This window comes from Acanthopagrus latus, chromosome 6, assembly GCF_904848185.1.
Source record: "Acanthopagrus latus isolate v.2019 chromosome 6, fAcaLat1.1, whole genome shotgun sequence".
In the NCBI taxonomy this organism is placed as follows: Eukaryota; Metazoa; Chordata; class Actinopteri; order Spariformes; family Sparidae; genus Acanthopagrus; species Acanthopagrus latus.
Window position 1 is genome coordinate 182,703 of NC_051044.1, and position 24,798 is coordinate 207,500.

General features: G+C 45.8%; 1 protein-coding gene across 3 annotated transcripts; it reads right to left on the minus strand.

Moving 5' to 3' along the window:
• Positions 1-29: 29 nt before the first annotated feature.
• On the minus strand, positions 30-24,784 carry LOC119021794 (RNA-binding protein 39-like). Of its 3 annotated transcripts, XM_037102297.1 has the most exons (16): positions 24,626-24,757; positions 22,845-22,907; positions 21,999-22,063; positions 20,205-20,254; positions 17,695-17,865; positions 17,207-17,260; positions 16,944-17,061; positions 8,853-9,005; positions 8,625-8,762; positions 4,980-5,045; positions 3,006-3,210; positions 2,809-2,895; positions 2,592-2,703; positions 2,407-2,512; positions 571-649; positions 30-496 (listed from the first exon to the last, which is right to left on the minus strand). In XM_037102297.1, exons 3-16 carry the CDS (start codon positions 22,002-22,004, stop codon positions 393-395), a joined length of 1,449 nt encoding a protein of 482 aa, XP_036958192.1. In that variant the 5' UTR covers positions 22,005-22,063; positions 22,845-22,907; positions 24,626-24,757; the 3' UTR covers positions 30-392. The 3 variants fall into 3 exon arrangements, with proteins under 3 accessions (XP_036958192.1, XP_036958191.1, XP_036958193.1); XM_037102296.1 differs by lacking the exon at positions 21,999-22,063 and having other exon boundaries at positions 24,626-24,784; XM_037102298.1 differs by lacking the exons at positions 21,999-22,063; positions 22,845-22,907; positions 24,626-24,757 and adding an exon at positions 19,376-19,977 and having other exon boundaries at positions 20,205-21,763.
• Positions 24,785-24,798: the final 14 nt, after the last annotated feature.

Consider the following 24,798-nt stretch of genomic DNA (forward strand, 5'->3'; position numbering starts at 1 on the left):
CACGCAGAAGAAGACACAGCAGCACTCAGTGACTTCAAAATAAAATTTAATCAAGGATTTTACAAAATCAAATTCTTGATTAGAAAACAGTTAAATACCAAACCAACTAATCAGCTGACACCCTCTCCCCCTCACAGCTCACAGAGCTCAAACATTGGACGATACTCAAAATGGGTGGGGCTGGGCAGAGGCCACACCCACAAACGCTCATGGAATTAATGAGACAAAACCAGAATTAAACAGGAAACAAAATAAACAGTGTCCCACATCACAGTTTCATGACCTAGAAAAAAAGAAACTGACTTGTCTGTGTCGACCAATAGGAGAGGGACATATAAAAGAGGAGGCTCTATACTCCAGTGTCCAATCAGAGGGCAGTGCTGCACTGTGAGTCATCGTCGTGGGGGTGGGGCCAGCAGCTGTGTGGCGATTGCGGATTCTGGGAATAGGTTGTGGTAGGTGGGCAGAGGGACATATGCTGCTGTGATCATCTTACCTGAAAAAACAGGTGAGACATAAGAGCTGCTCTCTCATTGGTTCACAGGAGTGTCATGTGACAGGATGTCTTACCAGCAAAGTATCTTCCATGTAGAGAGTTGACGGCAGCCATGGCAGCGGGGATTGACGGACACTTCACGTAGACGTTTCCCTGGAAACAAGCAGAAGTCAAATGCCATCAACCGTCAGCTGAAGAGTCTCTCAGACTGCAGGCTCAAATATATCGTAACAGAGTATATACAGCAATTCTCAAGCTAAATTTAACACCTTTTAATACCTTTTTTAAAACCTTCACAATATTTTTTAATACCAGCACAACTTTGAGCTGCAACTGTAGAGGCAACCTTTCGAACTTCAGTGTTAGGGGTAACTAATTGTAAAGTAAAGGATTACTGTCATTTTGTTACTTAACTTCTGGGTACTTTGTTGACCATTGACCTATACACAATTATTTGTTATTTAATCGTAACCCATGACAAAAAATTATTCAATTGTAATGTGTAGGAAGAGCACACCGCAATTCTCCAGCACTATACTCTTTCTTTCATCATTCTACCTCAATGAAGACAAAATGACAAAAGAAAATCAGAAAAGGTTTAAAGGAATTCTGTAAAAAGTAAAGTGACGAGTATATAAAATAATCTGCCCCCCTGGAAGAACATTTTGAAAAATAACTCTTTAAATGATGACTTCTGGGGATATTTAAAAAGAAAAAAAAAAATCATTTTCAGAATTTCAGAATCTAAGACATGAGACTAAATAGTGTAGAATCTGACATTAATGCTCTAAAATGTTATCCTTAAATCAGTCTCAGTGATTCAGTATGAGGCTCTGGGAGGTGAGCTAACACTGGGAGAACCTCAGTCAAGTCGCGGCTGGACTCAAGTGAATATCCAAACTGAAACTAACTTCTCCACAGTTCGATGAGTCGCCTGTTGCAGCCTTTGAATACGACGATGCCGATTTCAGTCACTCAACTTCAACTTGTAGAAATTATAGAAATAGCAGAAATGACAATAATAATCTATTTCAAGATAACTTAGGGTGTAGTGCTTTCACTGTGTACAACTTAAATTCACCATTCGCCCGCGATATTAAACCTACAGAAATCGTCTCTTTTTTTTTGCGGCAGTGCTGAAAATCCTGCAGCAGAATTAAACATTGACACATCAAATCACCTTCCACAATGATTGCAGGCTCTTTGGTGGAGCTCTGCTTTGAATGAAGTTCCATCATGACAAATGAATGGACTACATGCGGTGGCCGGTCATTATGTTTAACAACACCCGACCTGTGCCTTGTGTGCTCCCATACAAGTGATATTCATCGCCTTTTTACAGACGTGGCAATAAGCCTCTCGGCTGTTACCAGCTACTGGCCTAATCCAGAGGTCCAAAAAATTACATTTCCCCAGAACTTCGTCATAGCACTGAACTTTTGTATACTTTTGGCAGCAAGCCAGCCGTGTGCTACCCAGTTGGAGCACAGACTGAGGCGGGAAGAGTTTTACCATGTCGCACGCTGTCTGACGTCACATCATCAATGCCTCTCAGGGCCTGCTCACACATATAATTTATATAAATAAATTCAAGCGATTTTTAGGAGATAGGCCTGCACAAATGGAACATAAACTCACAGTTGGATAGTAGTTTGAAAATGTAATACCTCGTCAGATGACATTTATTATTTTTTAATACTTTTTAATGGCCTTAATTTTTGCGAATTTCATTTACTACCTTTTACAACCCCATGGACACCCTACATAATCAATAATCAGAGCTGACCAATCAGAGCTCTGGTTGGTCAGTCTGTCTCTCCTGTCTGTCTCTCTGCTGTGGGAAGTGGTGAGACACACTGAAACACCTGCAGCTAAAGGTGTGTTGAGGTCAGAGGTCAGGTGATGTGTACCTCAGCAGAGTTCTTGTCCACGTAGATGTGAACGACTCCTCCATGTTTGTTACACTCCTCTATGACGTCATGCTGGATGTCCACCTCCCAACCAGGAGGCTCCTCACTGAAACACACACAGGTGACACACAGGTGACGCACCGGTGACAGACACACAGGTGACAGACACACACGTGTGTGTTTACCTGTTGGGGTTGAACATGTTGGCTAGCTGGAAGCAGTGTGTGGCGAGTGGCTGAGACGGAAGAGTCAGAGCTGCAGAGTTCATGTTCATGTTGAGAGCTGGATTCATGGCCGCTGGAACAGACACACAACACAACACAACGCAACACAAGCTTTATTCAAACATTACATGCAACATTATGTTACAGACACATTGTGTGTGTGTGTGTGTGTGTGTACCTGACACAGCAGCCATGGCTCCTATAGCGATCGCTCCACTCATCTGCAGAGCCTGCTGAGTTGCAGGAGGAATCTGTAGACCTGTACCTGCGCACGCGCACGCACACACACACACACACACACACACACACACACACACACACAGATGTTTCAGGTGGATTTTTCAGGTTGTGCAGCAGTAAAAATCTTTCTCTCACCTTCAGCCAGTCGGGCCATCAGCTGCAGTCGTCCTGTGGTTCCGAGGTCGATGCCGGTCCGTTCAAGCTCGTCACTGTCGAGGAAAGATGAAGCTGTGAAGGCGTCGGTCCTCTCAGTCACATGACCAACCTTCATGGGTCGACCCGCCAACTCGAAGCCATTCAGCTGCTCCAGAGCTTTCTTTGCACATTCTGTATCAGCAAACTGACAGAGAGACAGGTGGGTCAGAGAGAGAGAGAGAGAGAGAGAGAGAGAGACAGGCAGGTCAGAGTGAGAGAGAGAGAGAGAGAGAGACAGGTGGGTCAGGGAGAGAGAGAGAGAGAGAGAGAGAGAGAGAGACAGGTGGGTCAGAGGGAGAGAGAGAGAGACAGGTGGGTCAGAGAGAGAGAGAGGGAGAGAGAGAGAGAGAGAGAGACAGGTGGGTCAGAGAGAGAGAGAGAGAGAGAGAGAGAGAGAGAGAGAGAGAGACAGGTGGGTCAGAGAGAGAGAGAGGGACAGGCGGGTCAGAGGGAGTGAGAGAGAGAGAGAGACAGGTGGGTCAGAGAGAGAGAGAGAGAGAGAGAGAGAGAGAGAGAGACAGGTGGGTCAGAGAGAGAGAGAGAGAGAGAGAGAGAGAGAGAGAGACAGGTGGGTCAGAGAGAGAGAGAGAGAGACAGGTGGGTCAGAGAGAGAGAGAGAGAGAGAGAGAGAGAGAGAGAGAGAGAGAGAGACAGGTGGGTCAGAGAGAGAGAGAGAGAGAGAGAGAGAGAGAGACAGGTGGGTCAGAGAGAGAGAGAGAGAGAGAGAGACAGGTGGGTCAGAGAGAGAGAGAGGGACAGGCGGGTCAGAGGGAGTGAGAGAGAGAGAGAGACAGGTGGGTCAGAGAGAGAGACAGGTGGGTCAGAGAGAGAGAGAGAGAGAGAGAGAGAGAGACAGGTGGGTCAGAGAGAGAGAGAGAGAGAGAGAGACAGGTGGGTCAGAGAGAGAGAGAGACAGGTGGGTCAGAGAGAGAGAGAGAGACAAGTGGGTCAGAGGGAGTGAGAGAGAGAGAGAGACAGGCGGGTCAGAGGGAGTGAGAGACAGGTGGGTCAGAAAGAGAGAGAGAGAGACAGGTGGGTCAGAGAGAGAGAGGGACAGGCGGGTCAGAGGGAGTGAGAGAGAGAGAGAGAGACAGGTGGGTCAGAGAGAGAGAGAGAGAGACAGGTGGGTCAGAGAGAGAGAGAGAGAGAGAGAGAGACAGGTGGGTCAGAGAGAGAGAGAGACAGGTGGGTCAGAGAGAGAGAGAGACAGGTGGGTCAGAGAGAGAGAGAGAGACAAGTGGGTCAGTGAGAGAGAGAGAGAGAGAGAGAGAGAGAGACAGGTGGGTCAGAGAGAGAGACAGGTGGGTCAGAGAGAGAGAGAGAGAGAGACAGAGAGAGAGAGACAGAGAGAGAGACAGAGACAGAGAGAGAGAGAGAGAGACAGAGAGAGAGACAGAGACAGAGAGAGAGAGAGAGAGAGAGAGACAGGTGGGTCAGAGAGAGAGAGAGACAGGTGGGTCAGAGAGAGAGAGAGAGACAGGTGGGTCAGTGAGAGAGAGAGAGAGAGAGAGAGAGAGAGACAGAGAGAGAGAGAGACAGAGACAGAGAGAGAGAGACAGAGAGAGAGACAGAGACAGAGACAGAGACAGAGAGATAGAGAGAGAGACAGGTGGGTCAGAGAGAGAGAGAGACAGGTGGGTCAGAGAGAGAGAGAGAGACAGGTGGGTCAGTGAGAGAGAGAGAGAGACAGAGAGAGAGAGAGAGAGAGAGAGACAGAGACAGAGACAGAGACAGAGAGACAGTGAGAGAGACAGAGACAGAGAGAGAGAGAGAGACAGGTGGCTCAGAGAGAGAGAGAGAGACAGGTGGGTCAGAGAGAGTGATTCCTGGACTCAGAAAACCGTCACATCTCATCAGGTTGACGATGAGTTTGACAATAATCAACATTAATGGTGACGAAGATGAAGATCTCACAGTGATGAAGCCGTAGCCTTTAGAACGTCCAGTCTCGCTGTCCATCATCAGCTGGATGGTCTCAATCTGTGGGACAACACACAGGTTGTTCAACAGCACATTTAACATGACAGACCAACATGTCAACAAACAGGGAAAACAGAGGAATCAAGCAGAACTCAATCTAAAGAGGTCTGCCATGAGACGGAACCACGAAGTCTGCCAGGTAACGGAACCACGAAGTCTGCCACAAGACAGACCCAAGAACTCTGCTGTGAGACGGAACCACGAAGTCTGCCACGTGACAGAACCACAAAATCTGCCACGTGACAGAACCACAAAATCTGCCACGTGACAGAACCACAAAGTCTGCCACAAGACGGAACCAAGAACTCTGCTGCGAGACGGAACCACAAAGTCTGCCACGAGACGGAACCACGAAGTCTGCCGTGAGACGGAACCACGAAGTCTGCCACGAGATGGAACCACGAAGTCTGCCACGAGACGGAACCACGAAGTCTGCCGTGAGACGGAACCACAAAGTCTGCCACATGACAGAACCACAAAATCTGCCACGTGACAGAACCACAAAGTCTGCCACAAGACGGAACCAAGAACTCTGCCGCGAGACGGAACCACGAAGTCTGCCACGAGACGGAACCACAAAGTCTGCCGTGAGACGGAACCACGAAGTCTGCCACGTGACAGAACCACAAAGTCTGCCACGTGACAGAACCACGAAGTCTGCCACAAGACAGACCCAAGAACTCTGCTGTGAGACGGAACCACGAAGTCTGCCACGTGACAGAACCACAAAATCTGCCACGTGACAGAACCACAAAATCTGCCACGTGACAGAACCACAAAGTCTGCCACAAGACGGAACCAAGAACTCTGCTGCGAGACGGAACCACAAAGTCTGCCACGAGACGGAACCACAAAGTCTGCCACGAGACGGAACCACGAAGTCTGCCGTGAGACGGAACCACGAAGTCTGCCACGAGACGGAACCACAAAGTCTGCCGTGAGACGGAACCACGAAGTCTGCCACGTGACAGAACCACAAAGGCCTTCAGGAGTGGGGACAAAGACAGATTCAAAGAGGCGAAGTACAAGTTTAGCAAGGCGGTGAAAGAGGCTAAACGACAGTACTCTGATAAGCTCCAACACCAGTTCTCAGCTAACGACTCTGCGTCTGTCTGGAAAGGGCTCAGGCAGATCACCAACTACAAGCCTAAAGCCCCCCACTCCATTAACGAGCGACGCCTAGCCAACGACCTGAACAAGTTCTACTGCCGCTTTGAAAGACAAAGGGACAGTCCTGACACCATCCCCCACGACACCTCCCAACAGCTCCAGCTCCAACTCCAGTCACCTCCACCAATGCCCACCTTAAAGGGCTCCCCCTCCCCACCCTCCTCAGTGACGACTCTTTCCATCCATGAGAGGGACGTAAACAAACTCTTCAAGAGACAGAACCTCCGGAAAGCTGCTGGACCGGATTCGGTCTCCCCATCCTCCCTGAAGCACTGTGCTGACCAGCTGTCCCCAGTGTTCACAGACATTTTTAACACCTCACTGGAGACCTGTCACGTGCCAGCCTGCTTCAAGACCTCAACCATCATCCCTGTCCCCAAGAAGCCAAGGACCACCGGACTTAACGACTTCAGACCCGTCGCCCTGACCTCTGTGGTCATGAAGTCCTTTGAGCGCCTTGTGCTCTCTCACCTCAAGGACATCACCGACCCTCTCCTGGACCCCCTGCAGTTTGCCTACAGAGCCAACAGGTCTGTAGACGATGCTGTCAACCTGGCCCTCCACTATATCCTCCAGCACCTGGACTCTACAGGAACCTACGCCAGGATCCTGTTTGTGGATTTCAGCTCTGCTTTCAACACCATCATCCCAGCTCTGCTACAGGAGAAGCTCTCCCAGCTGAACGTGCCTGACTCCACCTGCAGGTGGATTACTGACTTCCTGTCTGACAGGAAACAGTGTGTAAAGCTGGGAAAACACATCTCCGATGCACAGACTATCAGTACCGGATCCCCCCAGGGCTGTGTTCTTTCTCCTCTGCTCTTCTCCCTGTACACCAACAGCTGCACCTCCAGTCACCAGTCCGTCAAGCTCCTGAAGTTTGCGGACGACACCACCCTCATCGGACTCATCTCTGATGGTGACGAGTCCGCCTACAGGTGGGAGGTTGACCACCTGGTGACCTGGTGCAACCAGAACAGCCTAGAGCTCAATGCTCTAAAGACAGTGGAGATGGTTGTGGACTACAGGAAGAACTCAGCCTCACCTGCCCCCATCACCCTCTGTGACTCCACTATTGACACTGTGGAGTCTTTCCGCTTCCTGGGAACAATCATCTCCCAGGACCTCAAGTGGGAGCTGAACATTAGCTCCCTCATCAAGAAAGCACAGCAGAGGATGTACTTCCTGCGGCAGCTGCAGAAATTCAGTCTGCCGAAGACAATGATGGTGCACTTCTACACAGCCATCATTGAGTCCATCCTCACCTCCTCCATCACCATCTGGTACGCTGCTGCCACCGCCAAGGACAAGGGCAGGCTGCAGCGTGTCATTCGGTCAGCAGAGAAGGTGATTGGCTGCAACCTCCCGTCTCTTCAGGACCTGTACACCTCCAGGACCCTGAGGCGTGCAGGAAAGATTGTTGCTGATCCCTTCCGTCCCGGTCACAAACTCTTTGAGACACTCCCCTCTGGCAGGAGGCTGCGGTCCATCAGGACCAAAACCTCACGCCACAAGAACAGTTTCTTCCCGTCTGCTGTCAGCCTTATCAACAAGGCCTGAATCCCCCCTGACACTCCTCACACTCCACCTCTACCACTGACTCTACTGTCACACTGACAGCACCATAACTCTATGCGTTACATTAACACTCACCTTGAACATCCTGTTCATTTGCACATTTTCATTTGCACATCATTCTTGTAATTGTTCACTGCCAGCTGGTCTGCTCCTTTTATCCTTTTACCCAAAAAACAGATTGTGTATATATATTTATATTGTATAGTCATATTTTCTACTTTTTAAAATAGTTTATATTGTTAATTTGTTATATTTTCTATTCTTTAAATAGTTTATATTGTTAATTTGTTATATTTTCACTTATTAGTTATTTGATGCATGCACCAATATCACCACAACAAATTCCTCGTATGTGTAACATCGTACTTGGCAATAAAGCTTTTTCTGATTCTGATTCTGATTCTGTCTGCCACGTGACAGAACCACAAAGTCTGCCACAAGACGGAACCAAGAACTCTGCTGCGAGACGGAACCACGAAGTCTGCCACGAGACGGAACCACGAAGTCTGCCACGAGACGGAACCACAAAGTCTGCCGTGAGACGGAACCAAGAACTCTGCCATGAGACGGAACCATGAAGTCTGCCATGAGACGGAACCAAGAACTCTGCCGTGAGATGGTACCACGAAGTCTGCCATGAAGTGGAACCATGAGGTTTGAAGAAGCCATTATTGTGTTGACTGGTATTTTAAACTCTTTTGGTACTTTGACATTATCTTAATACTTTTGCACTTTTACTAAAAGATTACTTCTTCCACCACCTGATATCTGTGCAGGTGTGTGTGTGTGTGTGTGTGTGTGTGTGTGTGTGTGTGTGTGTGTGTGTCTGACCCGTCCGAACGGCTCAAAGATTCCTCTCAGCATCTCCTCAGTGATGTTGAAGTGCAGGGAGCCCACGTAGAGTCTCATTGGTCCTGATGAGCCCTTCTGCAGGTTGTTGGCTGCTGCTGCTGCTCGGTTCTTCTCAGCCTGCATACACACACAACAAATCAGCATCCAGGCACATCTGTGTTTCGTGTGTGTGTGTGTGTGTGTGTGTGTGTGTGTGTGTGTGTGTACCTGTGAAGCCTGTACGATGATAGGAACTCCTAGCAGCCTTTGTCCCGTCAGTCCAATGGCCAGAGGAACTGAATTAGCCTCCACAAACTCGATGTAGGCGATGCCCTTCGATCTGCGTGAGTTCCTGTCAGAGATCATCCTCACATCGCGGACCTGCAGAGGATCACAGCGTCTTTTAATGTAACCACCTCTGCTGTGGTGCATTAAGACACTCAGACATATTAGCACACAGTGATCTGTTAACGTGCAGTGACAACATCAAATTAACAACAAGCCAACATGGACAGAACTTCCTCCTCGTGGCTGTATCCCTCCGCCAACCTGCCAACTAACCGTCTACATCCAGACATGTCAGACTCGTACATTCCACTGTGTGCATTATTATTGACATAACTGACACCCTTCTATCAAGGTGTGCATACTTGTCAAGCAGCTTCTTTTCTTAAGGCAAAATGAGCCAAAAAAGAGATCACAGAATCAAGAACGTTTTGTTGCAAATAGTCAACAGGGTTGCAAGAAATGTGATGGGAAAAAAGGTGCAAATTATCTTTTGAAAATTTCAGAAGATTTGAATGTGAAGCTACCAGGAACCCATTATCCTCCATTGCTGACATATTCCAGAACTGCAACCTACCTGGAGGGCCCAGAAGTAGAAGGTGTTCAGGGCTCAGAGACATGGCCCAGGTGAGGAAGGCTGAAACCCCACCACCACTGAACATGACACAGAAGTTGAAACGTCAAGTTTGGGCCAAGAATTATCTGAAGACAGATTCATCAAAGATTTTATGGACCGATGAGATGAGAGGGACTCTTATCGGACCTGATGGACGGCCTGTGGCTGGATCAGTAACGGGCCCAGAGCTCCACTTCGTCTCAGACGCAGCAAGGTGGAGGTGGGGTTCTGGTGTGGCCTGGTATTGCTAAAGATGAACAAACTGGACCTTTTCGGGTTGAAGATGGACTCAAACTCAACTCTTAAACTTTCTTCAAGCAGTGGAACAGAAAAGAGTCTGTGTACATCAGGGAGACCAAGATATTTATGCAGGACAATGATCCATCACATCCCCGTCCTCCTCTGCCTGTCTGGACAATAAAGGTCTCAGAGATGACAGAATAATGACATGGACCTTCCTCACCGGACCTGAACACGATTGAGAACTTGTGTCCCTTCTTAAATGGTGGATTTAAAAGGAAAGTGTAAGAAAACAGTGGATCTCTCTGAACAGCGTCCGGGAGGCTGTTGGTCGCTGCTGCACAGATCAAAGAAGTGACGGACTCCATGAATGGAAGGCTTCTGACGGTTTGTAAAAAGAATAGGTGAACATATTGATTAGGGATGTCCCGATCAGGTTTTTTTTACCCTGATCCGATCCGAGTCCTTTAATATTTAGTATCTGCCAATACCGAGTCCCGATCTGATACTCAGCCTTAACTCATATTTTCCTGGATAATACAGCTGCATTAAGAAACAAAGAACCTGCATCCAAGATGTTCCTTAACAGGTTTTTTATGTTGTTGAAACAAAGTTTCATACGGCTCTTCCTTACTCTGCAGATGCTGTTCCAACACTGGCCTCCACCTTCCTCCTGTCAGCAGGTGAGTGTGTGACGCTGCAGTGTGACAGCAGACCCTCGTTACAGCAGCTGCAGTGTGTGACGCAGCCACGCTTGGTGCCTCCATATCATCCACTGCTTTTACATATTCCTTATGTTGTCATGTAAAGGTCGCATTGCTCGTCTGTTTCACAGTGCTCAGCATCTCCTCGACTGTCTGTTTTACATGCTCTGCTGTATGAGAGCCACCAAACTGGTGCACATACGACACGCTGTAACTCGAGAGTGGAGTCAATGTGGTGTAATGCAGAGATGGTAGGACATACCAGGGATTCAAAAACTCCAGATGACAAAGAGAACCCTGATTCTACCACAGATATGAGCTGATTATCCAGAGTGATTAATTAAATTATTCTCTCTGTAATATTTGTGGCCATGTTTCGGTCTCGAGGATATTTCTCTTTCGTTTGAAAGTATTCATGAGTGTTTGTAGCTTCGGTGCCTTTGCCTGTATTTTTTTTTTTTTTTAAACGTTTTATTTATAAGGTATTTGCATAACATTGCACATTAAAAGAGAACAAAAAAACAAAAAACAAACTACCAAACAACAAAAACAAAATAAAAGGAGGTCATGGAAAATATAGTGCACTTAAATAGAAAAAACAGAAAACCCAAAGATTCTCACAAATCAACATACATTACTCAATACTGTACAGTAACATCACTGTTGAGCCATGTAAATGGACCACTTTCCCCATCTTTTCTCCCCTATCTCCTTTTGAAGTTGTAAGGAATAGGTCATCTGCTCAAGGAGGTGTAGATAATTCACAATGTCAATAAAGACCTTCAAGGTAGGAACATCTTTTTGGAGCCAGTACTCTGTGATTGCCTTTTTACCAGCAGCTAACAGAATCTTTAGGAGGTATTCATCGTCTTTACATAGTTCCTCTGGGAGGCACCCCAGGTATAGAGATGTGAATGTGGTTTCGACGTTAAACCCCAAGACTTCTGCAATAGTTGCTGCAACCTCCATCCAAAAGTTCTGTATTAGAGGGCACAACCAGAACACGTGGGCGTGGTCAATCCCCGTTTCTCGACAGTCCCTCCAGCATCTGAGTTGCGTATTGGTCTGTTTACTTTTTTGTTTTGGTGTGATAAAGAATCTTATGAGGTTTTTCCCTTTTCCCAGCGTTCCTTGATATACCTAGTGGTGTGCCCATTTAACGATGATATGCCATTGTACAGTCTACCAATCAATCCTTTTGTACTGTTTGAACTGTAAGCATCAACAAATAGTCGAATAATTATTGGGAGTTCTTTCTGGTCAAAGTCTCTAAACTCTTTACACACATAATCACGGAGCTGTAAATATCTAAAAAAGTCCTGTTTACATAGTCCAAATGTCTGACACAAGTTTTCAAAGCTGACCAGTCTCCCATTTTTAACTATTTTACATAAAGCAGTAATGCCTGCAAAAACCCACTGTCTATATCTAACATCATACAGTGCTGGCTTATAATTAGGATCATATGCTGGCCATCTGAGTAAATTGACTTCCTTCTGTAGATGGAATCGTTGAACCTCTAACCATATTTTCAGTGAAAAATTCACCCACTGACTATTTGTCTGTAATATACTCTGTTTACCATAAATAGATCCTATGAATGACTGGATTGGAAAATCTGTTAAAGAGAACTCTATTGTCTTCCATTTGGCTTCGTAAGAGGGATTACACCAGTATATAAGAGGTCTCAGCTGAGCTGATATGTAATAATCCTGTAGGGATGGGAGGGCCATGCCTCCCTTTTCTTTAGGCAACTGAAGGGTGGAGAATCTTACTCTTGGTCTTTTATTGTTCTATATAAATTGTGTAATATGCATATTCCATTCCCTAAATTGTTTTGAGGAAATTTCTATAGGGAGAGATGAGAAAAGGTATAACAATCAATTAACTCCTAGGTATTTCATTTTATTTGAGTTCCAGTTGAAGTTATATTGTAAGATTAATTCCTGTGTCGGTGTATAATTGAATGTCATGACCTGTGTTTTACTACCATTAAGAACATAGCCAGAGTATGTTCCATATACTTCCAACATGTTCATTAAGACCGGGAGAGAAGATTCTGGGTTCAGTAATGTAACTAGGATATCATCTGCATACAGACTCACTTTGTATTCATTTCCCCCAATGGTGATACCTGTAATTTTATCCTCCTGTCGTATTGCCTGGGCCAAGGGCTCAATAAATAGATTAAAGAGGCTCGGGCTAGCAGGGCAGCCCTGCCTGCACCCTCGTTCTAAGGCCACAGCGTCAGAGAGGCTCCCATTAACCTTTATTCTTGCTATAAGGGAAGAGTAGAGTGCTTGAATGGATCTCATAAATTTTTTACAAAAAACAAATCTTTTCATTGTCAAATAAAGAAATTCCCACCCAACAGAATCAAATGCTTTTTCAGCATCGAAACTCAAGACCATGGAACTAAGTTTTTCTCTGTTTATGTGTTCGATAGTATGGAGGGCCCTCCTGATATTATCTTGTGTTTGTCTATTCTTAATGAATCCTGTTTGATCTTCGTCAATTAACAAAGGCATTGCAGTTTCCAATCTCTTCGTTAAGATGGTGGCATATAGCTTATAATCTGTGTTTAACACGCTGATTGGTCTATATGCTTTACATTCCATCCTGTCTTTTCCCTCCTTGGGAATGACCGATATAAAGGCCTCTCTCCAGGATGGGGGAGGGGATCCCTTAGTTAGGATATAGTTAAAGCAAGTCTCCAAGAGGGGGACAAGGTGTTCTCTCATGGCTTTATACCACTCTGGGGGGAAACCATCTGTGCCCGGTGACTTATTGCTATTTAGACTTAAGATGGCTTTGTCTATCTCTTCCTTTGATATTGGCATGATTAGTTTATTATTAACTTCTTTACCTATGCTAGGAAGATCCAATGAATTCAGATAATTGTATGTTTTTCTGCCTGTTCCCTCCTAGTATACAGGGCTTTGTAGTATTTTTCAAATGCTTTTTGTATACCATCTGGATGACTAGTAATCTTATTTGTTATTGGGTCTCTTATTTTATGAATAGTTTGTTCTGCTTGTTGTTTTCTAAGTCTCCAAGCTAATAGCCTGGTCGCTTTAGGACCAGCCTCATAGTACCTTTGTTTCAGAAATCTGAGCTTTTTCTCCACCTCCTCACTTAGTATTTTATCTATGTCCTGTTTAACATTTCTAATTTGTTGATTAATATCAGGGTTACTATTAGTTATGCGGAGCTGTTCAAGATCCTTCAGTTTTTCTTGCAGGTTTGAAAATGTTTGAGCTCTTAACTTTTTTGATATAGCTGTCCTGGCTATGATTTTACCCCTCAGAACAGCCTTAGAAGCATCCCACAGTATACTAGGATTAACATCGTCATTGTCATTTTCCTGCAAATATATTCCTAATTCTGTCACCATCGCAGCCTGAAAATTAGCATCATTTAGGAGTCCAGTATTAAGCCTCCAGAGTGTTTTACGCTGTCTACCCTCAAAATGTATAGTTATATAAACCCCTGAGTGGTCAGAGACGTCCCTCTGGCCTATTTTGCAGTCTTTGAGTCTATGGAGATCTTTATCATACATAAAGAAATAGTCAATTCTTGAATGAGTTGCATGCCGTCCTGAGTAGAAAGTGTACCCAGGATCGTGTCTATGAGTGGTCCTCCACACATCCTTCAGTCCTAGTTCTCTTAGGGCCCTATTTATTAATTTTTCAGAACAGTTCTTTTTCCTGTTAATATTAGTTGTATCAAGCACAGGATTCAGAGTTACGTTAAAATCCCCAGCACAGATAAGCGTTCCATATGTCTCTAATGCAATCAAATCAAAAATTTTCCTAAAGAATGAAGATTCAGTCCCAGGGGGAGCATAAATGTTAAGTAGTGTCACTTCCTTCTGATCTATTTTCCCCTTTACCAGGATAAACCTCCCCTCTTTATCTTTTATTTCAGATATGTATTCAAATGGGGTGGAGTTTGAAATTAATATACAAACTCCTCTTTTTTTCCCTTTCCTATAAGATGAAAAGAAAGCATTCCTAAAACCAAGCTTCTTCAATTTGTCATGCTCAGGCGCAGACATATGTGTCTCCTGCCAAAATGCTATATTTATCTTCTCTTTTTTCATTTTAGCTATCATTTTGCCACGTTTAATTGGATTATTCAGTCCATTTACATTAAGAGAAAGTATGTCATAATGTTGATAATGCATTGTATACACCATCTTTATCAATTACTTGCAACTTCCCAGACCTCAAAAAACAAAGAGGAGTAATAAACAAAATAAGAAAAATGTTAAAACTCTTATACACATCATATAACAGAACTTCCAACAAGAAAGGCGACATATCGCCTTTAGCAATAAGAGGGGCAGAGCCACAGAGTGGGTTCCCTCAGTAACAATGAAAAAGAAAGGCTGGTGGCTGTTTACAGTCTGTAGGTATCAGCAAATCTAACATAGTCCAAAAAAAAAAAGGGGATGTCGTTATATTATCCCTCCTCCGATACCGCAGTGTCCGTCTCCGTCCTGCGATACTCCTTCAGTCTCTCACACACCTGTTGCTGGAACTGCTCCTTGTCTCCGCCATGTCGCGACTCAGTCACCTCCCATGGCAACAATTTGGCTAACGTGTCCTCCGTGATGTCGTCTCCTTTACTCTCACATGTGATCTTGTCCACGTTGAGCCCCCGTTTCCTTAAATCCTCCGCTGCTTGTGTGGCGTTGTTGTATACTGCGGTGCCCGTTGTGTGGTGAACTCGCATTCGGGTTAAGGGAGTTTGGAAGCGTATTCCGTGTTCCTTCAAAGTCTTCTTAACAGGGGCGTATTCCTTTCTCTTCTTCTGGACAGCGTCAGCATAGTCATGATCAAGAAACACTCGTTTGTTGTCGTAGTTTAGACCAGTCTTCCAGGCTGCATGGAGTATGCTTTCTTTAACAGAGAATCGCAGAAAACGATCCACCATGGAACGCGGTGGGGCATTCTTAGATGGCTTCGGTGCTAAGGCTCGGTGTGCCCGCTCTGTTCCCAGGTCACTATCCCAGTTAGGGTCGACAGCTTCCCCGAGTTGGGTCTTTATCATATCCACCACGAATGCTTTTGCGGAGGTGCCCTCGGCCTCCTCAGGAATACCATAAATTGGGATGTTATTGCGTCGTGAGTGGCCTTCCATCTCAGTCACTTTATCCTGCAGTGCTCGCTGGTTAGCCAGTAACTGAGTGAGCGCACCCTTAACTCCAATGTCCCACCGCTCTGTACTGGCCTGGTTCTTCTCGATCTCTTCAACCCGCTCTACTACTCCTTCTAACTGACCAGTCATATCTTGCATTTTTCGGTGTATTTCTGTCGTGAACTCGTCCATTTGCTTTTTAATGTCCTCCCTAAAACATTTACGGAATTCCAGTAGCTCATTTTTTAGCTCTGTTCTAAGAGTGTCCACTCCAGCAGTTACAACTGCACTTACAGCCTCCCGTATGGTGCCCAAGCTTTCGCTTTCCACATGGCCTCCATCTTGTACTGTTTCCTCGTCTCCAAACTCTTTCTCCGTGTCTCGTCCAGCAAGCGTGCCTCGTCCCTTTTGTTGTCTTTTAGGTCTTTCCCCGCTCATTCTTACGACTTGGTTAATGAAAAGTAAAATGAATTATACCAAATTGAGCGAGAAACTTAATGCTGATACCAGAGCTCCGCAGTTACACTGCCATCTTCACTAGTGCGCCACCGGAAGTCCGGTGCCTTTGCCTGTATTGATGAGTGAAGTTGTTGTTTTCTTTCAGTGTTTGTTTTTTATATGTTGTATCAAATGTGTAGTATTAAAAACAACTCTGCCAAATGGTCATCCTGCAGATGTTACATGTTGAACTGTTTGTTATTTCCACACTGCAGACATTTGATCCACAGGTTTGCCAGAGAAATGTTACAGACGCGTCTGTGTTCTGCCACAAATTGTTCTCTGGCATAAAAAATAAAAAAAAACAGGTTTGGGTCCACTTTCAAATTGCCAATTCCGATGCGTGGAAAAATGCCCATATGGCCCCAATCATCCCTAATATTCCCGACATCCCTAATACTGGTCAGAAAAGTTTGTTTGTAAACCCAAACAGATGAAAATGAACAAGGAGGAGATGGAAACTTCTAACTTTTCATTTAGTTGCCCAATAATTGTGAACACAGATTTTCTCTTAAGAAAGATAAAACCTCACTTTTACTTTCTTAATATTCAGGTTTGATGTTTATCAACATTGTAGTTGTTCAATAATAAAACTGATCCTCAAAAATACAATTTACCTAAAGATTGTGCACACAGTGTAGATGATGTAGTGACAATACAAAAAAGACGGCTTCACTTTCGTGCCCAATTTGAATAAACTCCATGTAGGTGTTCCCAAGTTATCACGTTAATCACAGCTGCTACTGCAACAGATGAGATTAGTCTGTACGGGGTTATAACTTTACTTTATTATAATCAATAAAGCCAACACAACAACATGTGGACAGAGTTTACCTTCCCCACAGCAGAGAAGAACTCCTCAAGGTCTCGAGGTCGAATCCTGGCCGCCAACTGCATACAGAACACGGTGCGAGCGTCACGCTCCTCCGGAGTCAGGTTGTCTATCGGCAGTCTACACACACACACACACACACACACACACACACACACACACACACACACACACACACACACACACACACACACACAAAAAAAACAGTCAACCCAAAGCTTCAGCATGCTTTGCTGTCCTCACATTTGGTCAAAAACATTCCCACCTGATTGGACTCTTCTCTTTCCTGACTGGACTCTTACTCTTGGACCGCCGACGGCTGGAAACAAGGAGAAACAGCGAAAGACCGTCAGAGGATTCTGCTGCAGTGAATTCCTGATCGTCATGAAGAGGCAGGTCTTTGTTATATTAGAGACAGGCTTTATCGTTTCTCGATTTCTGTTCAGGATCCACAGACTTCATTATCATGTACTGAACATTTGAGTAGTTGTTGGTGACTGCAGCTCATTTCACTGGTTTAGACTTGGGTTAGGGTTAGGGTTAGGTCATGCGTTATGCTGACGTTCGCTGCAGTTTAATAGATTATCATTAACGACAAACAGCCGGTCCAGGTTTTCATGTCTACTCCCTGTTTTGTCTCCTCACTTCCTATTTTACCTCTGAAAATGTGGAGCGGATCACAAGCAGCAAATGTCAAACTTCACACTGAGCCATCACTTCCTGTGTAGACAGGAAGTACAGACAGATACTCACTGCTTGTGGTGGTCCCTGTAGCGCCCCCCCCTCTCTCTGCTGCTGCGTCGCTCTCTGCTGCGACTTCTTCGTTTGTCTCTGCTGCGGCTGTGTTTGCGCTCTCGACTCCGGCTCCTCTTCCTGTCTCGACTCCGGCTGCGCTTTCTGTCACGACTGCGGCTGCGCCTCTTCCTGTCAGACACACAGCAGCCAATCAGTGCACAGCCTTACACGAGGCTCGCCTCCATTCAAACTCACATAGTTACTCACAGGACTCCCAGACCTGCCAATAGAATAATTACAGAACAGGATTTAGGTTACAGTTGGGCTATATTTTTTGTAACCTAACTGAATTTATGAACATAAAAAATGACCATAGCATCATAACAGGGAGTCCAGCTGTGACCAGCTATTATAGCTCAAGTTAATGATGCATGATTAACCCTCTTTTAAAAGCCTATCTGAAATGATCTGACCCATGTTATTTATTAGCCCATAATCGTGTCTCTGCCAGGCTTAAATCTTGTGCATGTGTAGTAGTTGCTATTTAAAGTTGGTGCTTTGAGAGTAAATTATTACTTAGACTACTTAATTTCCCTTCAGTAATCAGAAGGAGGCTGTGTGTTAACCTGGTCTGACTCACATCTTACTGACTCAGAAGTACTTAGGCCTATTTATTAGCTCACTCTGCTTCCTCTTAGTTACACTAACAGAAATATATGGCCTCCCTGTACAACACGTTTGTTTATTAACCTTTTACTGACTGATGGAGGCAACACACACCATCCATTCATTCACTTTCGTCAACTTATCAGGTGTCAGCGGGTGCCAAACCTCCCCATGGAGGACACACATTTCAGCCACTTGAATCCGGTTTTATTGTTCTGGTGGATAGCCAGAGGTCATGACCACATGTGAGTGCTGGAAGATAGTAAATTGATAGCTTTGCATTTGGTCCATCTCATGCACCTTTTTCCCATCACATGAACAGGACCCTGAGGTGCACTCACACTTGACCCAGCTGCTCTGTACTGTCCATCCTCCACAGCCCCCGCTGGCCAGCACTCACACTGCTCCAGCTGTAACCGGGCTTGTACATTCATCATCACGTAGTGCAGTCGTGACACAAGGGAGAATGACAGAGAGAACATGACAAACTTTACTGACTTTTTCGTGGCTAACTGTGTGTTGTTTTGGTCGTAGCCGGCCCTCTCAAACTCCTGGATTTCTTAATAATGCAAGCTGTCATAATGCCCATGATTTTACTTCAAGTCCACTATGATAACAGCACCATGCAGAGGAACTCCTCTTCCAACCATGCCGGGGCCACACTGTCCAAGACAAACAGGACTTTGGGGATCAAACATGCTCGGGCACGGTGCGGGTGGTCTAGTGCACCCTGAGACACATAAGGGGGGCAGGAGGGGACAATCCACAAAAAACAAGTGTAACAATGCACACATCAGTTTGACAATGAAGGTTTTCGAACCGTACATGTAAAAACAGCTCTAAATAAAATCTCACCCTAATTCACACTTTTCATACAATTTTTGACAACTCACAACATCACAATAATCAGACTGAACGGGCTGCGTGCATTTTACGCATGGTGTTAAAGGTACGCATCAGTGCGCATTTTTTCACCGCTTGTAGATTTTTATACATTCAGAAACCTGCGTATTCTTCTCTGGCCTCACCGTACCAGTCCGCTGCTCTGAAGACCCCAGGACTCTACCAACCAAAAGGCCTCCCTCTCCAGTTTGACAGCCTCCCTCACTGAGGTCCACCAGCTGGTTCTTGGTACATAGTCCACTCAGATTCATGTCCACCGCCTCCTCCAGGATGAGCAAGAACCTCTTCTAGAGGAGGGACTTAGGAGCTGGCGGACAGGCTTCTTTGTCAGATGTTTCCAGCTCACTCGTTTGGGTTAACCAGGTCTAACCTGCTGCTTTCCCCACCATCTGATCCAACTCACCACCTGGACAATCAGCTGCAGGCCTGATGATACGACCACACAGTCAATCATTGACCCTGGCCTCAGGTGATCAGGTACATGTGCACTTATGCATCACCTATGTTCCATCGTGATGCTGGTTATTACCAATCCACCAAGCACAGTCATTCAATAACAGAGCATCTCTCAGGTTCAGATCAGGCATCCTGTTCCTCCCAATCACCCCCCTCCAGGTGTCTCCATGGTGGTCCATGTTAGTGTTGAAGTCCCCCAGAAGAATTAGAAAGTCCTCAGACAGAACCTCTTCCAGGATGCCACCCAAGGACTCCGAGACTTCCAGGTATTCTGAGCTGGTGTGGAGTTCATTAACACAAACAACAGTCAGAACCTTCCCCTCACTGACTTTCAGTAGCACAGAGGGGAACCGGGAGTATTGGACTTCACATCGGGCCTGAATATTCTCCAGATTCTTTTAACTCTAATCAATATGTTACCCGATGTTGATACATATGGATCACCCTGATGAGAGACTGGACACACAGACAGGTAGACAGACAAGACACACAGGTGTGGTTACCTCTTGGAGCGTTCCTCCTGTCCATCCGGGCTCAGGTTCTTGGTGTCCTCCTAAGGTCGACAGAGAACAGCATGAGGAGGCAGACGCAACATTCAGGAGGGTGGGGTGGGGAGAGGGGTGGAGGCAAGAGAGAATATAAACACAATTTAATGAGTCACATTCAAACACAGTCTTCTGTGGGGAGGGGGGGCAGAGGTCAGTCTGGATCAGTCAGTCTCAGTGTGCAGTGCGGGGTGGGGTCAGTGTGGGTGGAGCTCCGGCATCAGACAGACACTCCACAGTCCAGCTCTTCTTCAGCCGGGTGGATGCTGTGCTGGGACTCCTCTGAAGGGCCCTGAAGCAGACAGGAGTCTTAGTCACTCATCTCAGCCCAACATCAGAACTAAGGTCACTGCCTCCTCACTAAGAACTCACCTGGTTCAGAGACCTCACCTGTCTGTTTGACATGTTGCAGATCGGTATGACACTCATTTCTCTCCCTACAGCTTCACTTCACACACACTCAAACACATAAACATACATATGCATGTTTGTATATGTGTATAAATATATACGCAGGTGTCTCCATAAAAACAATAATAACAAAAGCTTGATATTTGGTGCAGACGGCCCCCTCAGTTAAGTCTACTTCTTTACGGTGCCTGTGGCGATGTCCTGCCATATATGTCGTGTTGGACTGTGGGCGCATACGTTACAGGAGCATAGCAAGCATACGGTGATGCAGTGGTGTGGGAGTGTCAATCCATGGTGTGTGTGTGTGTGTGTGTGACGTGTAGGGAACCCCTGCTGATCAGTTTGCTGACAAAGTTACTATGTTGTTGTGCTCCTAGCATGCTGGACCAACTAGAGATTGTTAGTCTATATCAATGGATATCAAATGTCTGTTGTTTTCCCTCTGTAGTATTTGTTCATGCTAAATAACACGTCCTGGTTCTGACCCAAACTTAGTGAATACAGACGACACATGACGTTGCACTGTACTGTGGCCTCAGGCTGATCGCCTGCTAATGTGATCGGCCACTGCAATGTGACATCAGGCTGCGGTTCTTCAAAAGTTCACTCCTTCAGCTTGTTCGGCAAAACCACTGGAGCCGAAACTGCCTACCCTCATTAAAACCAGATCAGATCGGATCGTGACACCTCCAGTTATCTCAGAGCTCTGTGATTTCCAACTCCCAATTTGCTTTGTATGTTGTTAAAAATAGTTGCTAATGTCAGGTCGCTGTCGATAACATTTTGACGCGCGCATTCTTGTGAAAGCAAGAGTAAAGCAAATATTCTAAACACTTCATACAAAAAACGAATGGTCAACTAATTACTACATCAACTATGTATACAAATTGAACTGTGAAAACACACACACACACACACATCCGTGGTCATCAAATGACTGGTGGAAGCTGCCTGGAGGGAAAGAAATCAGTTTAATACCCGACAACTCAGCGGACTGAAACATGTCAAACACACCTCTCCCACCTGTCAGGTGTGCGTTATTGGCATAGCTGACTCCCTAAGCTCTCTCTTAATATTCAAAATCAAACCTCAGAGTTGGTGTTTATGCTACGCTAACAGCTAACTGACCCTGGCAGATATGCAGTCAGATGGTGCCTTCCCATGATCCTCTTGTTCTCCTGTCTGATCCTCTCTAACACGTCGTCCCCCAGAATGCTCAGCTGTTCCTGACCGGGGGGTGTGGCCAAAACCAGGTGACAAGTTTACAGTTACCAAGGGAACCACAGTCATGTTACCATGGGGACCACAGTACAGCAATGCATGATGGGGACTTTTTACTACCTTCATGTTTGTGACAGATCACACTGGCATTCAGGGGAGTAGAGGTGAGAAATCGTTAGGCAAGTCTACAAAGAGAGATAGATGGGCATTTATTCATGACAGTCTGTGAAGGAACGCCATCATCATCATCATCATCATCATCATCATCATCATCAGCCTGACTCTACTGCTCAGAGACAGGAAAACAGTTGTACTGGTTTATTCACTGGCAGTTGATGTCTCCATCACCAGTTGAAATGAGCCGAGCCAGGACTGACCCGATCCTCTCTGGGGTGGGACCCAAGCTTGCCCGCCTCCGAACAACCTATGACGACCCCCCGTCTCCCCCAAACTCAAGCTGTGATACTCGGCTCAGTGCAGGGGACGGACAGAGAGAAGCGTTTGGTTCACTGTAGCTTCTGGGTTAGGGTGAGGCAGCTTCTGACTCGAACTTTAGTTTCTCTGGTTGTTCTCAGATATCTGCTGTTTCACTGTCAGGTGGTTCAGGAGTCCAGTTACTGCGGGTCAAAACTCAAAACTTCCTGTTTGTTTTCCGTCATAATTAAGTTTTTAAATAACTAAGTAAAGGAGGACTTATATTGTGAAGTATTCAAATTAAATGAGAAGTTTATAACTGGAGCTTTGTGATCTTTGACTCGATACGGGATCATGATCAACGTTAACAATAATGAAATCTGACAGTTTTACTCCATGTACAGATCTAACAGCCGAAGCTTCAGACGGTCTGCAGAATCAGAAGTCCAACAAAGATGTGATCTGCTGATTTTCGTAACGTCTGTCATGAATGTGGAGCAGTAGAGTCCGGCTGAGAGACTTCTGAACACTGAAGACAGACTCGACTCTCACCTTCCTGTACGGAGCCTCCAGCATCGCCTCGATGTCCAGGTCGTCTGCCATACCGCTGCTGGTCTACACACACACACACACACACACACACACACACACACACACACACACACACACACACACACCAATATCTGAAGCATCTGCACACATTTCTTCATTATGAAGCTCATTCGACTGAACAGGACTGTTTGTTTCTGTCCCGTTGTATTGATCAGCTCTTCACAGGTGAACATGGAGCAGCAGGCAAGTTCAAGATCACGCAGCGGTGCCTAAATCGTGATGCATGCTAGTTAAAATGTGTCCATGATGACATGAAGGGGAGTGGTTTCTGCTCCACACTTGATGTCACATGACCTCAAGTTATCATGGGAGCAAGGCGGCACATACATCACATACTTTCAGATAAATAGCAGCCATGTGGCTGCACCTATGGGATAGTCAACATGAATAAACCTACGAAATCCTTCATGCAGCGCAACAACCCTGACAGATCAGAATCAGAATCCTTTTATTGTCATTGCACAGTGTACAACGACATTTTAGCAGCATCCGGATATTCACACAACATAAATAGAGTGAGATGAACAAGTAAGGCATTAGTGCAATTTAAGTATATTTAAAAAAGTAAAAATAAATAGATAATATGTGCAGTGTTACAATTATGTGATGATGATGTCGTCAATAAATTGCTCAGTTCTGTCACCCTACTTGTGGTGCTAATAGAGAAGTGGTTAACTGCTGTGTTTTGCATGCAGACAACACAGGTTCAACTGAAGTGTTTCTGTACGATCCACTCTCATTAGCCCTTTCTGTTCCCGTCACGTAGAGAGTGTCCGACTTCATAGCAGCGTTTGTATCTTCGCCCTGCAGTTGCCAGCAGATCTCGCTGCTGCAGGAGTTCAACTTGAACGTTCCTAGTGAGACTATAACTGACAGGAAAACCTGCTCACTTCTGATTCTCGTCTTAATGTGAACAATCTGCTTTCAGCCCTGCGTCGGTTGTCACACATGTTTAACACCCATCTCAGTTCAGGACGCTCAAACTCTATTCAGTCTGCTCTGTGTTTGAAAGAGAGGCTGAGGTTGAAGAACTTTATGAGTGGACTCCATGTCAGAACCGGATCAGTACTCAACATGTGTAACTGTTAACAGAGACTGTGCTGCTTTCATCATGAGCTCCAGTTTAATTCAGAATATTAAGACTTTTTCAAACAAGTTTAAACACTTCTGGTGACGTCACTGATCTGTGACGAACATTAATAGACTGATCAATACTCGATCTTCTGTCAGCAGGACCAAACACACAAACATCAGGCTGTCATCTAGAACGTTGTCCGGAGAACATTTAACCTGAAACTCTGGACCGAACCTCCTCTGGACCTGCTCAGGTGTGCAGCATCCCTAAGGATGCAGAACTACAGAATGACACAGTTCAGCCCTCTGTGCCCGGCCGGAAGTAAACACCGCAACCGGAAGTGGACGCACAGCTGCTTAGCAGCCGGTAGAAACTGTTAATGAATTAAATAGTTCCAGAGGTACTCTGATACCCGGGTTAGCTTAGCTGTTAGCCACTCAGCTACACACACTGCTCAGTGCCCCACTGACGTCATCCTGCAACTGTGACGTCGCAGCAGCCGCTCTGATCTCAGGTGAACTACACCTGTCGTCTCCAGGGCTAACAGCTAGCTGCTAGCTCAGAGGGAGCAGGTGTCCCCGCTGTAGCTCCTGAGCGGCTGAACACCGGCCTGGTGGTTCTGTTCGGGGGCAGAGAGGAGTCTTACCCGGATACACAGCGGCTCAGCGGGGGACACAACCAGCGAACTGTCGCTCTGTCCAGTCAACGCTTCGTCTTCAGCCGCTGCTCGCACAACACAGCTTCTCGCTCTAATGGCGCACGTAGGACGCCCCGTGTTCTCGCGAGATCTTCGTCCCAGAGATTAACCGTGTGGCTCTG

Bases quoted from the DNA above. Each gene is read 5' to 3' on its own strand.
- LOC119021794 (XM_037102296.1), bottom strand. From the start codon at position 22,895: ATGGCAGACGACCTGGACATCGAGGCGATGCTGGAGGCTCCGTACAGG. The intron at 2,896-3,005 runs GTGAGAGAAAGA...GCGCGTGCGCAG, and splicing joins GATGGCCCGACTGGCTGAAG to GTACAGGTCTACAGATTCCT. The intron at 2,513-2,591 runs GTAAACACACAC...TGTGTGTTTCAG, and splicing joins AACATGTTCAACCCCAACAG to TGAGGAGCCTCCTGGTTGGG.